Raw genomic sequence first — 15213 nt, forward strand, 5'->3', positions numbered from 1 at the left:
TAAATTATTATTGTGATTGGATCAAGCTAAGGGATTGTTTTACATTGTTGAAATTTAGGAAACCAAACTTATAAGTGACTCATGTATAAACCAGATGTGACTTTAGTAATTTACCATTAGAATTGCATGTTTGCCCATCAGCACATTCCTTTCTGGTGAGAAAGTCCACTCAAGAAGCCAAGGCACAAGCCAGAGAAGCCACATTAGAGTGGGATGGAGCCAAAGGAGTTAGTGGATGGAGCTCAGGCCTAGGGGTCAAGCTCTGATGGACTAAGGCATCCAGTGCCTTCGAAGGACAAGACCTGCTAAAGTGACAAGTCACAAGATGGAGTCTGCCTTCCCCCAAGCAGGGCTAGGACCCACTGACCAATGCTTGCTTTCTTATACCTTCTTCCTAGACCCCATGTTCCATTCTCGCTCTGTTCTCCTCTCTATTGCAGGATTCCGGCATTCTGGAGTCAAATCATATTTCATGTGTTCTTGTCTTGTTGTGCCTTTGTCAACCTGATGCTTCTTAAATGCCCCCCAAACCTGACACACAAACCCCACCAAGCCACAATTTACAATCTCTTGAGTGACTTCTACCTCTCAACTACAATTCATTGGTTCTCTACTCCCCAGTTCTAGCTGTGCCATACTTTGCTCGTGGTGGTGAGAGTGTTCAGAATGACTACTCCTATGGTCCCTCGCAGTCAAGAAAGACCTGGATGCCTCCACTGAGGGAAAGTCACTACCCTAGAGCAAATATTGAGTGTTGGGACAGATGGAGCATAGAACATACAGAAAGAGCTAGAGGGGCATGGGAGTGCTGTGTGGGTTGTAGAAGAATCAGAAGAAAATATTTTTGCAGTGGAAACAGGACCCAAGAAGGGGTGGGAATTTCTGGCCCGAAGGACACAAAGAGGCAAAGGTACCATTTTGGCTGAAGCACCAATGACTAAACACAGCAGCTCTCAGCCACAGGCTGTCATAAAGAATATCTCATTAAAAATCGATAAAGTAGCGAGGGCTACAACAAATACTAACAACCATCATAATGGCTAACATATACGGACCCATTAAAACCATGCTGAGATCTCTGCTTGTATTATTTAATATTGAGCACAAACCCACAATGTAAAGATCCTTATTATTCCCATTTTACAGATTAGGAAACTGAGGTGCTAAGTGGATCACACAGCTATTAGATGATAGAATCCAGACTCAAATGCAGTTCTTTCTGACTCTAGAGCTGGTTCCCTAATTTACAAGTTAAAAAAAAAAAATCAAATCAGATTCACTGTCACTTTCCCTTACTCCCTGTTCAAAATACTTCCGTGAAGGGACAGAGTAAGGAGCCCTGGTAGCAAAATGGTTAAGTGCTAGGCTGCTAACCGAAAGGTCGGTGGTTCAAACCCACTAGGGGCTCCATGGGAGAAAAGACCTGGTGATCTGCTGCTATAAAGATTACAGCCTAGGAAACCCTATGGGGGCAGCTCTACTCTCATATACGGTCACTATGAGGCAGAATCTACGGCACCTAACTACAACAGGGAAGGGGCAGAGGGGCACAAGATGCTGGGTGTGCTCATGGGCATGTGTGACGTGAGGATGTCACCCAGGCTACGACTAGCTGTGGAACAAAGTTGAGAGCGTCCGGTCTGTGGATGTGAGAAGGCTGGGGACCCAGAAACCGGGGTTTCTGCCCCATGCGCTCATGGAGGCATCTGAACCTACTCAAGACACTTAACATCTTTCTGCCTCAAGCTCATCTTCTGTGAAATGCGAAGATTTTTATACACGAGATTTTTGGGAAGACGAGACCACAGGGAACATCTATGAAAGCATCCCTCAGTGCTAAACGTGTGGTGGTATGGGTTGGCAAATATTTATTTTTAATGCTAATTTAGAGTTTCGCAGGTCGCTCTACATATAATAAAGCAGAAATCACTTTCAAACCACCCATTTATTTAACATGAAGAAAACAGAAACCTAGAATTACCGGTGGGGCATTACCTATAGATATTATTAGAATGGGCTTAAATTGCACGGTGATTCCTGCCTTGCCCCACACAGCTCAGCTGGTGCCAGGCAGTCTTGCGCTGCGTTTCTACAGTCTTGCTGCCTGGCAACTGGTTCAGCAGATGTGGGAGGCTGTGGGGTGGCCCCCTAGTGTGACCATTTTGACAATGGCCTCCATGATGTAGGCATGTGTCTGTCTGTCTCCTGAGGCAGCTCCAGGCTGCTGCTCCCATCCCTCCTCCCACGAAGTGACCCTTTTTGGATCCATAGCACTTAACAGCTTACAAGAAATTTTACTCTGCGTACACATCTAATCCTTCCAGCTACCCGAAGCAGCAGGCAAGACAAACTGCATGATGCCCGTTTTACAGATAAGGACAATTCACCCAGGAGCAATGGAGGAATTTGCCCAAGATGTCATTAGTGGTAGAGCTGGGCTAATTCCCAGCACCTAACAGTACCCTAGGCTTCTGGGATCATTTATGTAATGAACACCCATCCACTGGATGCCTGCCTCGTGGGTGTCAGCCATGGTGCCAGGCACTTATCAACACGCTGTTCCGAGAGAAATAATCCAAATCCCTCCGTGTAATTAGGGGTGTTTTTTAAGTGATGGAATGAACAAACTCCCGCTAGACTTGTGGCAGTACAGTGAGCTAGCTGAGGAATGCGTTCTAGAGCCAGACTGTCTGGCCTTGAACGCCAGCCCTGCCACCCACTAACTATACAAGCTCTGTTTCCTCATCTATAAGGTGGGGATAGTGCCCACGCCACAGGGCTGAGTTAGTACAGGTGAGGCACTTACAACAGAGCCTAATGCACAATAACATTAAAAAAAAATCCCAAACCTGTTGCCATCCAGTCAACTTCAACTCACAGTGACACTATAAGATAGGGTTGAACTGCCCCATACGGTTTCCAAGGAGCAGCTCGTGGATTCGAACTGTTAACCTTTTGGTTAGCAGCCAAACACTTAACCCCTCCACCACCAGGGCTCCAATGCATGATATATATATATATATAAAAAAAAACCATTGCCATTGAGTTGACTTTGACTCATAGTGACTCATAGTGACCCTATAGGACAGGGTAAAACTGCCCCATACAGTTTCCAAAGAGGGGCTAGTGGATTTAAACCTCCAACCTTTCTGTTAGGGCCAGCCCAGCCCAGCTGCCTTGACTGAGGCTCTCACTGGCCTGCTCTGCTGCTTAACCTCTCCCTCTACCTACCCTGCTTCCTGCCCTTCATTCCACAGGTGTTGATCTCAGGAGCACCCCTTAACAAATGTCCTGCCTCAGGGCTGCTGTCCAGGGAACCAAAACCAATCTGTGACAGTCACAGAAGATGTAAAGATGAATGCGCCATGGTCTGGCCTACAAGCACGTGAACACAAAGTGAGGACTGCAAGCTTCATGTTCCACACAGCATAGACGCTCTGATGGAACAAGCACAAAGTGCAATGGAAGCCCAGATGAGGGGGTGGGATTGAGGGGAGCCTTATCACTCCTTGTCCAGGGACCCCTACAGGCTCATCAGCCAGGTCACGAAAGCTCTCCACAGTCTGGATCCATCCGCCTGCCCACTGGGATTGCCCGGAGGCTGACAGCCAGTGTGCCATGCTTGCCTGATGCAGAGCCGTGGTGCTGATAATGACGGGCATGTTGTTTGGTTTGCTTCAGTGGGTGGACCAGACCCAGGCTTCATGGATTCCTGAAGAGTAGCTTAACAGGATGTTTTACATTCCAAAACGACAGGCCTGTGAGGGTAGATGCCACTTTCTCCACTACTTCACACTACTTCACAATACAAGTTGCCTGAAAATCAGAGAGCTTGGCAAAGCATTGTCTACATCCAACAAATCTAACATAGTACTACTACTAAAAAAAAAAAACAAACCCTGACTGGCATCTTTGAGTACCTCTGTAGGCTGGGGTTCAGAGACCCGGGACCCCTTCTGCGCTCCTGCACTCTGCCTCCTGCTGAGACCAGCCAGGTTGCCTGAGAAGGCGTTGGTGAGGGCAGTCAGGGCAGAAGCAGGGAGGCCGGATTTCCATGAAGACACAGTTTAAAGGCCTGTAATTTGGCCGGCAGCCTCCACAGCTGGTTGGGGTTAGGGGCTCTCCGTGGTGTGAAGCAGGTGGCTGCTGTAATGGGCAATCTGTAGCCAACAAGGGCAGCTCCCCACCCATCCACTCCTCTCCTCTGGGCCTTCTGGAACAGAGCTGGCTGGCATCACCCCCATTTGTCCATTCCTCAAGATGACCATCTCCTGCGGCCAACTCCCCTCCCTAACGTTCTTCCAAAAGTTCACCTCACATGTCCATTGTGGGGTCATTCTCAGCTGCTGAACCTCACTCACCCCACCTTCCTAAAGCCTAAAGCCCCACAGCGTAGGCTCCTACTGGCACAGACACAGGCTCTTCACACTTCTTTCAGGGAATCGTAAAATTGAAGCCAACCTGGAGGCCACCTGGCGCTGACTCCTCCCCCAGAGAGGTCCCTTCTCCAGAGTCCCAGTGACTCGGAGCTCACTTCCGAAAGTAGTCTGAGCTGTTAAGTGTTTTTCTTCCTGATAGTCAGCACAACTTGTCCAAAGCAAGGTCGTGGAAGCTCCACAGACACATTCAAACTCCCTGAGGGACCAAATTACTGGGCTGAGGGCTGTGGGGACCACGGTCTCAGGGAACATCTAGCTCAACTGGCATAACAGAGTTTATAAAGAAAATGTTCTACGTTCTACTTTGGTGAGTAGCGTCTGGGGTTTTAAAAGCAAAGCAGCCATCTAAGATACTCCACTGGTTTGGAGCAAAGAAAACCAAAGATACAAGGGAAAACTTAGTCCAAAGGACTAATGGACCACAACTGCCACAGCCTCCACCAGACTGAGTCCAGCACAACTAGATGGTGCCCGGCTACCACCACTGACTGCTCTGACAGGGATCACAATAGAGGGTCCTGGACAGAGCTGGAAAAATATGTAGAACAAAATCCTAACTCACACACAAAAAGGGGCAGACCTGCTGGCCTGACAGAGACTGGGGAAACCCCGAGTATGGCCCCCGGATACCCTTTTAGCTCAGTACTGAAGTCTCTCCTGAGGTTTACCTTTCAACCAAAGATTAAAAAAAAAACAAACAACCCAGTGCTGTCGAGTCGATTAGAGAGGCCCATAAAACAAAATGAGACTAAACGGACACACCAGCCAAGGGGCAAGGACGGGAGAGCAGGAAGGGACAGAAAAGCTGGTAATGGGGAACCCAAGGTCAAGAAGGGAGAGTGTTTACATGTTCTAAGACTGGCAACGGGTGTCACAAAACAATATGTGTATTGTTAATGAGAAACTAGTTTGCTCTGTAGACTTCCATCTAAAATACAATTAAAAATAATTTTTTTTTTTCTTCGTGAGCCCAAACTGGTCTGCCCTCTGTAAACACCCAGAGAAAGCCTCATTTCCTGTCTGGTGGTCTTTCCGGTCACAGACTGGACACATGGGAATCACACGCCAGTGCTGATGTATTATAAGTTCGTGAGCGAATCCTCACAACAATCCTATAAGAATACTGGGTCAGAGATGTTCAGAGGGCTGAACTGATTTCTTGGGGGCAGCCAGGTAGTCCCATCTATTACTAGTAATTGAACCAGGATTTGATCTTAGACCCAACTCCAGTGCTCACAGCACACAGCGCCACCTCCCAAGGGGCAGAGGCTGTGTCCCAGAGCCCTTCAGCTGTGTCTCCAGGGCCTCCAAGGAGCCAGAGAGCTCCCATAGAGGTTCATGAGCTGGTGAGGCGCAGAGGGGCCGAAAGCCTGGCAAACAGGCCCACATCCTGTGGCAGATGGCTCCCTGGCTCTCCCACCTGCAGGCCTGAGGTTGGAGGGTGGGCTGAGAGCTCTCAGGAGTGCTGAACATGCATATGGCCACAGGCAGGCTGGAAGAAGAGCCACTCTGGATTTCCCAGGGAGGGAGGCTAAGGGACCAGGCAGATTCATGGCCTTTCTGCCAGCTTCAGCAGTCCATCGACGCTGCTCTGCAGTAAATCCAGAGCCTTCCTGTCACTGCTCTCCTCTACCCCCAAACAGGGTTCTCGCCCCCAGCTAGCTACGCCACAATGCCCTCAGCGGCTCAGCGTGAAGACGCTGTAGACAAGCTTTGCGACTACCATCCCACGAAGCCAGCAAGTTCCTTCTGACGAACGTGGTTTCTGTCGTCACTGAGGCAAAGCAGTCTCTTTCCCTTAGCGTCTTCTGTGTAACGACTACGTACAGCGAGTCCTCCAAAAATGACCTTTATAAAGCATCACCTCCATCAAACTTCTCCCCTTCCTCTAAAAGAAAGCTTAATTTGAAAACAAAAGTGTTCGGTTTCTTCCCACTAGACCCTTCCCAACTCCTCTCAATTCCCCACACCCCCAGGCCCCACCCATGGCCAGAGGGAAAAGGGCAAGAAACCACCCAAGCAAAATGAGGGCAAAGACGGTTTCTCTTTAGCCTTGAGGATTCAGTCTAGAGAGGCGAGGCGAGCCTGGGCCAGAGACCAGTGGAGAAAGCAGCCAGCAAACGGTGTCTGAGGCCGGGCGGCAGGTCAGTCCAACCCTGCAAGCAGCAGGACTAAGACCCCTTCACTAAGGCTGAGTCCCTCCATTCCACCAGGTCAGCCACCCCAGGGCAGCCCCGATGAGGCCTTCTCCCAGGGGCAAGGCTGGTGCTACTGCACCCTGGGTGACCAACAAGGGAAATCCAGAGTCTGAAAGCCCACCTCCCCCCCCACCAGTGGGCCAACTGCAGCCCCGCCCAGGGAGCAGGGACAAGGCGAGGGAGACACAAGGGGGGATTTAATTTACACAGCAGCCACTCAGGGCCCAGTTAGAGCCCCCCACCCTTGCCCCTGGGAGACCAGTCCCCACAGACATTTGCATGGGGCTCCCTGGGTTGTGGAGAGAATGCTCCAGTCAAAAGGCGATCTGGGAATAAGGCTGTCCCCAAGTCAGGGGAAGTCCGTGGCCTGCAGCTGCCTATGCGGTGGCCCAGGGGTCTAAGACACCAGTCCACGTCCTGGGCAGAGTCTTCAACCTGGTGGCCCTAGAGGACGCCCTCGCGCCGGAACTGCTCCTGGAGAAGGGCGCGGTACTGGTCAAAGCCCCCATCGACCCGGATGACGCCACCGCCTCCACAAACCCACAGCTCCTTGCACACCAGCTGGATAAAGCGCTCATCGTGGGAGACCAGGATCACGCCACCCTGTAAGGGAGGAGATCGGGGAGGCACTCAGGGGCCCCCGAGGGGGAAGCTCAGCCTGAGGGGTTGTTGGCGAGAAGGCACACTCACCCTGAAAGACAGGAGACCAGGGAGGCGCTCAGGGGCCCCGAGAGGGAAGCTCGGCCTTGGGGGTGGTCGGCATGAAGGCACACTCACCCTGAAGCTGTTGAGAGCGCGGCCCAGAGCCTCGATTGTCTCCATGTCCAGGTGGTTTGTGGGTTCATCCAGAATGTAGAAGTTGGGGCTGGAAGGCAGAACCCAGAATGTTATAGGGGTGGTGGCAGAAATTGAGCCTCTCTAACTTTGAAGCAGGGGGCAGGGTCATCTTCTGTTGGGAGGGGAAGAGCTCTAGAAAGGGAGGCCTCACCAGGGCATGGTCATCTGAGCAAAGGCCACCCGGCTCTTCTGGCCCCCAGACAAGCTGGCAACAGGGCGCGTGGCTAGCTCTCCAGAGATGCCGTAGCGGCCCAGCTGGTGACGATACTCCTCCTCCGGCCGCCCTGGAAAGGCAGACCCCATCCCATCAGTGGGCTCCTGGCCCAGCTCCCTTCGTCCTCCTGCCCCACCGGCAGATGCCCTTGTCCTTAACCTAGACTCAGGCTGGCTACTCAGCACCCACCCCTAGCAGGCCTGGCTGCAGGCTCGGCCCCGATCCCTAACGCACCAGGAAACTTCCGGGCCAGCAGCTCTACGGCGCTGATATTCAGGTCCAGCTGCTCCACGTGGTGCTGGCTGAAGTAGCCAATCTTCAGATTTCTGCAGGCAGAAACGAGGGGGTAGAAGACTGCAGGCCATAAAGGAGTGGAGCCACAGTGAGTGGGTACAAGTGTGTCTGCCCGGGGTGTGCTGGGATGGGCCTTACCTGTGAGCATGTCTGATGCCCTGAACAGGTGCCAGGTCCCCCATGAGCAGCTTCAGCATGGTGGACTTCCCAGTCCCGTTCTCCCCGACCTGTAAGAAGAAGAAACATGAGGACCTCGAGGAGCACACGGGACACAAAGGGGATGATAAGATGGGCCCCAGGTAGTCATAATGAGTCCTTCAACAGCTAAAAAGTACCTTAAAGAAACTATGGAGGAAAAATGAAGACCTTGGCGGCATAGTGGTTAAATGTTACCACTGCTAACCAAAAGGTCGGCAGTTCGAATCCACCAGGTGCTCCTTGGAAACTCTATGGGGCAGTTCTATTTTGTCCTATAGGGCTGCTAAGAGTCAGATTTGACTCAATGGCAAAGAATTTAGCTTCTTGGTGTTTTATAGAGGAAAAGGAGCTGTGGTGGCACAGTGGTTAAGAGCTCTGGCTGCTAATCAAAAGGTCAGTGGTTTGAATCCACCAGCTGCTCCTTGAAAACCCTATGGGGCAGTGCTACTCTGTCCTATAGAGTCACTATGAGTCGGAATCAACTCGAAGGCAACAGGTTTGGTTTTTGATTTTGTAGAGGAAAACAAATGAGGAAGTGAAGATATAACAGGAACCAAGAGTTAGGTGCCTACTAAGTGCTGGGGATCTAAGGTTCCTATGACTGTAGAGATTACGTCCGTTTTAAGGGTGAGGAAACTTCTTAATTAGTGTTACGGATTAAATTATGGGTCTTCTCTATTATGTTAACGAGAGCAGTATTAGGTACAGTGTGTCTTACATGGCTCTGTTTTGAAATATAGAAGAGATTAAACAAGCAAGCAAAAAGCACAGATAGGGGAAGACACATGCCAAGCCACAGAAAGTCGCCCAGGAGCTGAAGCTCAGAAGAGGCACAGACCTTTCCCCCAGACCCAGAATCCTGGATTTGGGCTTCTACCCTTCTAAAAGATGAGAAAATAAACCGCTTGTTAAAGCTGCCACTGGTGGTATTTGTTATAGCAGCACTAGGTGACCAAGACAGTGACCAAGCCATGAATGGCAGAGCCAGGATCCGAAGCCTGACCCCAGAGCCCATGCTCTCTCCTCTGTGTCATGTGGTTTGAAAGAACTCGAGAGTTGAGACCACTAAGGGAAAGTCCCGCTACTAAGTATGAACAAAACGCCACACATCAACTTTCCTCTCTGCAGAAGTGTCCCTGTAGGGTTAGTGGACAGACAGCACAAGCAAAGTCTGTGGCCCAGGCCTCCTGGAGTGGACCTCTTCCCTTTGAATCCCCGGATCTGGGGCCAATCCACTCCGCCTGGTGTGGAAGGAGAGTCCCACCACAGGGAAGAGAGAGAGAGGAATGGCAATCCTACCACACAGATGCGGGACTCAAGATCAGCAGAGACGGAGAGATGACTAAAGATGAGGTGCTTAGGATCGTAGTAGAAATCCACTTCATCCAGCTGCAGGACTGGTGGGGAGAACTTCTCAAACCCATCAGGGAACCTGCAGAAGGCAGGGGTGAGGAGCATGGGGAGGGCCAGGGGTAAGCCCCCCTGGCCAGCCCCTCAGCCCAGCGCTCACCTCAGTACCACCTCCGACTCCTTGTCCACGGGCTTCAGCTCTGGCCTGAGGGGGGAGATGAGGGACTGGATGTGAAACTTTAAAGGTACCTTTATTCGTAGTTACTGCACATTGAAAAAACTTGAGGCGTTACTGCCAAATGACATTCTTATTTTAGAGTAAGTTTGTCTAGTTTGTTATGCGCTGAAACACAAGATCATCCTTTAACATCTCATGAAAGTTTCCACGTCAGAGTTTTCTATCTTTAAGATTTTCAAGCTCCCCCATCGGCACCTCTAGAAAGATCGCTTTAAGGTTAAACCCCTAGGGTGCAAGGTCATTAGTGAAATGCAAATCAAAATCACAATGAGATACCACTTCACCTTCCAGAATGGAGGGTGGGGATGGAAAATGGTACGGCCACTCTGGAAAACAGCTTGGCAGTTCCTCAAAAACTTAACATACAGTTACCATAGGAGCCAACAATTCCACTTCTGGATCTATAACTGAAACAGCTGAAAACATGTCCATAAAAAACCTGTACACGATGCTCACGGCAGCACTGTTCACAACAGCCAAAAAGGAAAAACACCTGCATGTTCATCAGCTGACGAATGGATAAGCACAGTGTGGTACATCCACACTAAGCAGTATTATTTGGTTGTAAAAAGGAGTGACGTACTGACACACTACAACACGGATGAGCCTTGAAAACACCACGCTAAGCAAAAGAAGCCAGATACAGAAGACCACATGTTGTACGACCCCGTTTGTATTAAAGGTCCACAGTAAGCAAACCTGCAAAAACACATAATTAAATTAATGGTTGTCTAGGATGGGAGTAAGAATTATCTCCAAGAGCAATAGAATATTCTGCTTTGCTGCACAAAATGAAGGTAAAGTTGGCTTCTAGCAAAGGAGAGACCCGGAACAGGAAGACAAGGGGTGGCCTCTAAAACCAGGGCAGAAGTGAAGCAGTAGAGGGATCAGGGCCTGGCCCAGGACAGGGCACTCACAGCTTCTCCAGCATCTTGAGTTTGCTCTGCACTTGGGAGGCCCTGTTGGCGTTGTAGCGAAACCGGTCGATGAACACCTGCAGTGGGGGAGTACGGGGCTGGTTAGGTGCTGCACCGCCAGTTCCCACACCTGAGGGGCGGGAGCCCCGGCCCTCCTGCCCCACACCTGTATGTGCTGGCGGTACTGTTGCTGTGCCTCGTATTCCCGCTGCTGGCTGAGCAGCCGCTCCTGCTTGCTCTTCATGAAGGTCTCAAAGTCTCCCCGGTAGCCATCCAGCCGCTGGCTGTGCAGGTGGATGATGTCGGTGGCAATGGCGTTCAGGAAGTTGCGGTCGTGAGAGACCACCAGGATTGTGGAAGGCCACGTCTGAGGGGTCACAGGACGGCAGGCCCAGTTGGGGAGGGCACTCAGCCCACAGCCCCACAGATGACGTGGTGGCAGACTTGCCCCAGGCCTGCTTGCCCCGTGGGCACTCACCTGCAGGTAATTCTCCAGCCACAGGATGGCCCTGATATCCAGCATGTTTGTGGGTTCTGGAAAAGAAGTGAGAGACCACATGTGCGGAACTGAAAACTAGAGAACCAAGGGCCTGGAGACTACCACGCCTCCCCATCCCAAGTCAGGGAGCCCATTTCAGACTCACCATCCAACAGCAGAAGATCCGGCCTGTGAAAAACAAGAACATAGGCATGAGGCTTCAGGTCAGTGACTCCCTGCTGCCTCCCAACAGGCAAGGCGCATCCTTCATGGGGCTAGGACACAGGCCCATGAGACTCACCTAGCAAATAGGGCCCGGGCCAGGGCCAACCTCATCCTCCAGCCACCCGAGAACTCCCTAAAGAAAGACAAGGCCACATCAGGGGTAGGGGCTCGCCAGGGCAGGTATGGGCGGAGCTGACAGTGTTCAGAGCCAAGAATGGCAGGGGCCACTCACCGGGTGGGCTGCTGCTGCATTTGAGGGGTAAAGCCAAGCCCAGCAAGAATGACGGACGCCCTAGGAGTGAAGAAATGAAATTTGCAGTCAAGGCAGGCAGCAGAAAGGAAAGGGGAAATCTGAAGGTGGGGGGCAGGAGGCCAATACCTGGCAGGAGCCTTGTCAGCCTCAATCTCCTCCAATTTGGCATAGATTTCCACCAGCTGCGCAGCTTCTGAACCTTCCGCCCTGGGGGCAGGGACAGGAGAAGGGGACAGCAATCAGTTGGAGGGGGCATTCTAGAAAGATGTTAAGGAGCCTATACAACCGGGTGGCAGGCCGCTGGCTGGCTTGTGGCTGGAGAGCTTGCCCTAGATAGTGAGGGCAGTTGCCACTGTGGAAGGGACAGGGCTGTAGAATCCCACAGTGTCACGTTCCAGCTCTGCCACTTACTAGAGCTGGCATGAGACTTATGGGCTGTGACACTCAGTGATGGACGGCTGCAGCCAGTCATTCTCCACGCTGTAGTCCTCACCTGCCGGAGGCAATCCGGGCACTGAGCTCCTGCTCCTGACAGAGGAGGTCCTCTCGCACAGTGTCACTCTCCAGTACGCTCTGCAGGGCGGGGGTGTCGTCGCCAGCAACCTCCTGCTCCACATGCAGCAGGGAGATGTGGGCTGGAACCCGCAGGCTCCGGGTGGCCAGCATCTTCAGCAGCGTCGTCTTCCCTAGGCCATTCCGCCCCACCAACCCGTAGCGGCGGCCCCACGCCAGATTCACATCTGCGCCAGTCAGCAGTACTCTGCAGGAGTGGAGGGAGAAAGACAACGGTGTCCAGAGACAGGTGCACCGCAAGCTTAAAAACAGACCTGACACAGGGTTAGCCCCACGTCGCCCCTCCAAGTTCTCCTTTAACTGGAAAAAGAATGCTACCCCCGCTGCCACGTCCTCACCTATCTCCAAAAGACACATCAAAATTCTCGATTCGCACATCATAGGATTTGTTCTTGCCAGATGATTCCAACCGACTCTCTTTTCTGCTGCCTGCCTGGCTGGCTGATGCCTCTTCCAAGACTCTTTGAAAGGGAGAAATGGATGACTTTTAGCACTCCCAACCACCCCACGGAGACTCTGCTTGCTTCTGTTCTGAGCCCGCTTTTCCAAGACTCACAAAGGGTTGCTGGACTTGAGCGTGTCCTTCTCTGAGCGCTTCTCCTGCTTAGCCTTCAGTCGAGCCTCAGCCTTCTCTAGCTTCTTTGCATTCACTGTCTAAGGGTTCAAACACAACCATCTCACCCCAGGGTACGGGGTCAGAAAGGAGTCTGAGAGAAAATAACTCCAGGTAACGCCTCTCAAACTACGTATGACGAACAGTCTCAAAGACTCAGAGAAAGACATAATCTGAAATCCCCCAGAAAGACACTCCCGCATTCAGAGACAGCCATCCCCCACCACACTCAGCCCCCTCCTTTTCCTCCTCCTCACCGAGGACTGTTCCCTCTTTAGCAGTCCTGGAAGTTTGGTGTCATACTCTGTAAATGATAAGAAAAGCAGTCACCTTCTTTCTGAGAGAAGAGAAACTAACATTTTGAGTGACTAATATGAACCGAGCACAGACACTTTCAGGGGAGCTTTACAAACCTGGGGATAGATAGCTATCGTCTTCTTCCTACTTCAAAAAAAAACCCCATAAATAAAGATATAAAGGCTAGAACACATAAGTAACTCTTACATGATGATGCAGTTGGTTAGTAACTTGGAAAACTAGAGAGTGAACCTAAGTATGTCCAGCTGTGCAAGGTCCATATGGTTCCTGCCACACCCATGAGCTTAGAAAACTCTAACTCTACTCCTTTCATCTTGGGTTTTGTCCTTAGTAAAGGTATCAAATAGCTTCTACAATCTTGTCCTGTGGAAAAGGCTGGGGTGCTGAGTTCTGGGGGGCAGGAGGCTGGCAGGGAAGGGGTACAGGCTGAGAAAAGGACAGAGAAGCAGCTATATCAACCTTCCTTCACTCTCACCGTAGTTCTCTGTTATCTTTGACAGCTGGATGGGGGCGTCCAGCAACACCTGGCTGTTTCCCTGGCTCTGTGGCTCAGCGCTTGAGGGTAGAGACAGAAGCCGCACAGTGAGGAGATGAGGAAAACGCTCACGGCCATCAGACCCTCTTTCCCCACCGCTCGTCTCGGCCCCCGACACCCCCGTACCCGGGCACATACAGGCGCAGAGTGTTGTACATGCGCTGGCACACGGCCCTGATGCCCGCGTCATCCTTGCTGTCCGCGGACACCTCCTGCAACAGTTCCCCCACTGCTTCCACCAGGTCATCCACAGACTCGAAGTCGGCGCTGCCGCTGTGCAGAACGCCTGGGCCGGGCGTGGCAGGACGAGAAAGAGAACGGGTCGGGGGCGTACAGACGGGTTTAGTCCCCGAACCGCGGCCCCAGTCCCGGCTCTCGACCCAAGCGGCCTCGGGACAAGAAGTCACGCAGAAGAGAGACCCGGCGGCGATCCCGGCACTGCCCTCCCTCAGCCTCACCCCCCACCTCCACTTCTGCCTTCCCGGCCCGCTGACTCGGTTCGACTCACCCGTCACGTAATCAAAGACCTGTCCGTCAATTTCGGGGAACTCGCTCCGCAGGATTTCAGCGCAAGTCGCCATGTTCCTGGGGGGCTCCCGTCCGCGCAGTCTCGGTGAGGCCTCGGCCAAGGTCCGTCCCCGGCCCTTCCCCTGAAAGCGCGTCCCTCCTTCCAAGGCGCATGCACCTCGGTGACGTAAGAAAGGAGCCGAATGCGAGCAGCACGATGGGCGGGGCAAACGGGGCTGGAGGAACGGTGCGCAGGCGCCGCTCGGCGTCTGCCCGAAGGATCCTAGCTGTGCGCTTGCGCGACACCTTTTCCAATGAAAGACCAGCCACATGTGCAGTCTAGCTGCCTTCTGGGAGGTGGCGCTTGGGTCGCGGTGGGGCACGGGAACTCGGGGTTTGTCGGGGCTTGAGTCGCCAGCGGGCCGCGGGTGGGAGGCTCCCGGCTTCGAGACGCGCAGTTGATAGCCAATTGGCCACGCTGAGTTTTATGCGTTCATTGAGGCGCGTCTGCCGCCCCGCGTTCAGCGGGTACATTTGGAGCCGCCGAAAGTGTCGCTGAGTCACGCTCGTCCTCGCGCCCTCAGAAGCAGCCTCCTGCCTTGTTCCGTACGACTGCCGGTCTCGTTTGGGCCCCCGGGCCCTGCGCTCAGCCCCGCCGGCCGCCGCCCGCCGGCCCAGCCCCACTCCCCGCTGAAGGGCCAGAAAACCAGACCGACGACATCCCCGGCGAGGCTCTTGGATCAAGCACTGCCATCGTGAGGAATCAATCGCTTATTTTAAATTAAAGCTACCGAGCTTCTAGGTCTGATAACCTTTTACAGGGAAAGAGGAACATGTACAGTGACATCACAGGGATCAATCGGCAAAATTCTGACAAACTACAAGAAAAACCATCCCATTTCCTCAACAAAATTGCAAGGGGGGGAAGGTTGAGGGATACCTATCGGTTATGAGATTCAAGGAGAAGCGTTAACCACAACGGGTGAACCTTGTTTGGATCCAGATACAAGTTGTCAGAAAATTTAT

General features: G+C 52.3%; 1 protein-coding gene across 3 annotated transcripts; it reads right to left on the reverse strand.

Annotated features, from left to right (window-relative positions):
• Positions 1-1920: 1920 nt before the first annotated feature.
• ABCF3 (ATP binding cassette subfamily F member 3) lies at positions 1921-14364 on the reverse strand. Of its 3 annotated transcripts, none has more exons than XM_010592814.3 (21): positions 14189-14364; positions 13807-13966; positions 13621-13700; positions 13085-13131; positions 12771-12868; positions 12553-12675; positions 12135-12401; positions 11768-11848; positions 11621-11680; positions 11465-11521; positions 11330-11352; positions 11164-11219; positions 10852-11052; positions 10686-10762; positions 9691-9735; positions 9480-9612; positions 8121-8209; positions 7923-8014; positions 7626-7758; positions 7415-7502; positions 3170-7240 (listed from the first exon to the last, which is right to left on the reverse strand). In XM_010592814.3, the coding sequence occupies exons 1-21, from the start codon at positions 14259-14261 to the stop codon at positions 7082-7084; spliced, it is 2142 nt and encodes a 713-aa protein (XP_010591116.1). In that variant the 5' UTR covers positions 14262-14364; the 3' UTR covers positions 3170-7081. The 3 variants fall into 3 exon arrangements, with proteins under 3 accessions (XP_023407296.2, XP_010591116.1, XP_003413059.1); XM_003413011.4 differs by having other exon boundaries at positions 3886-7240; positions 13819-13966; positions 14189-14363; XM_023551528.2 differs by lacking the exons at positions 13621-13700; positions 14189-14364 and having other exon boundaries at positions 1921-7240; positions 13807-13831.
• Between the last annotated feature and the right edge of the window lie 849 nt (positions 14365-15213).

The sequence above is a fragment of the Loxodonta africana genome, chromosome 1 (genome assembly GCF_030014295.1).
Source record: "Loxodonta africana isolate mLoxAfr1 chromosome 1, mLoxAfr1.hap2, whole genome shotgun sequence".
Classification (NCBI taxonomy): Eukaryota; Metazoa; Chordata; class Mammalia; order Proboscidea; family Elephantidae; genus Loxodonta; species Loxodonta africana.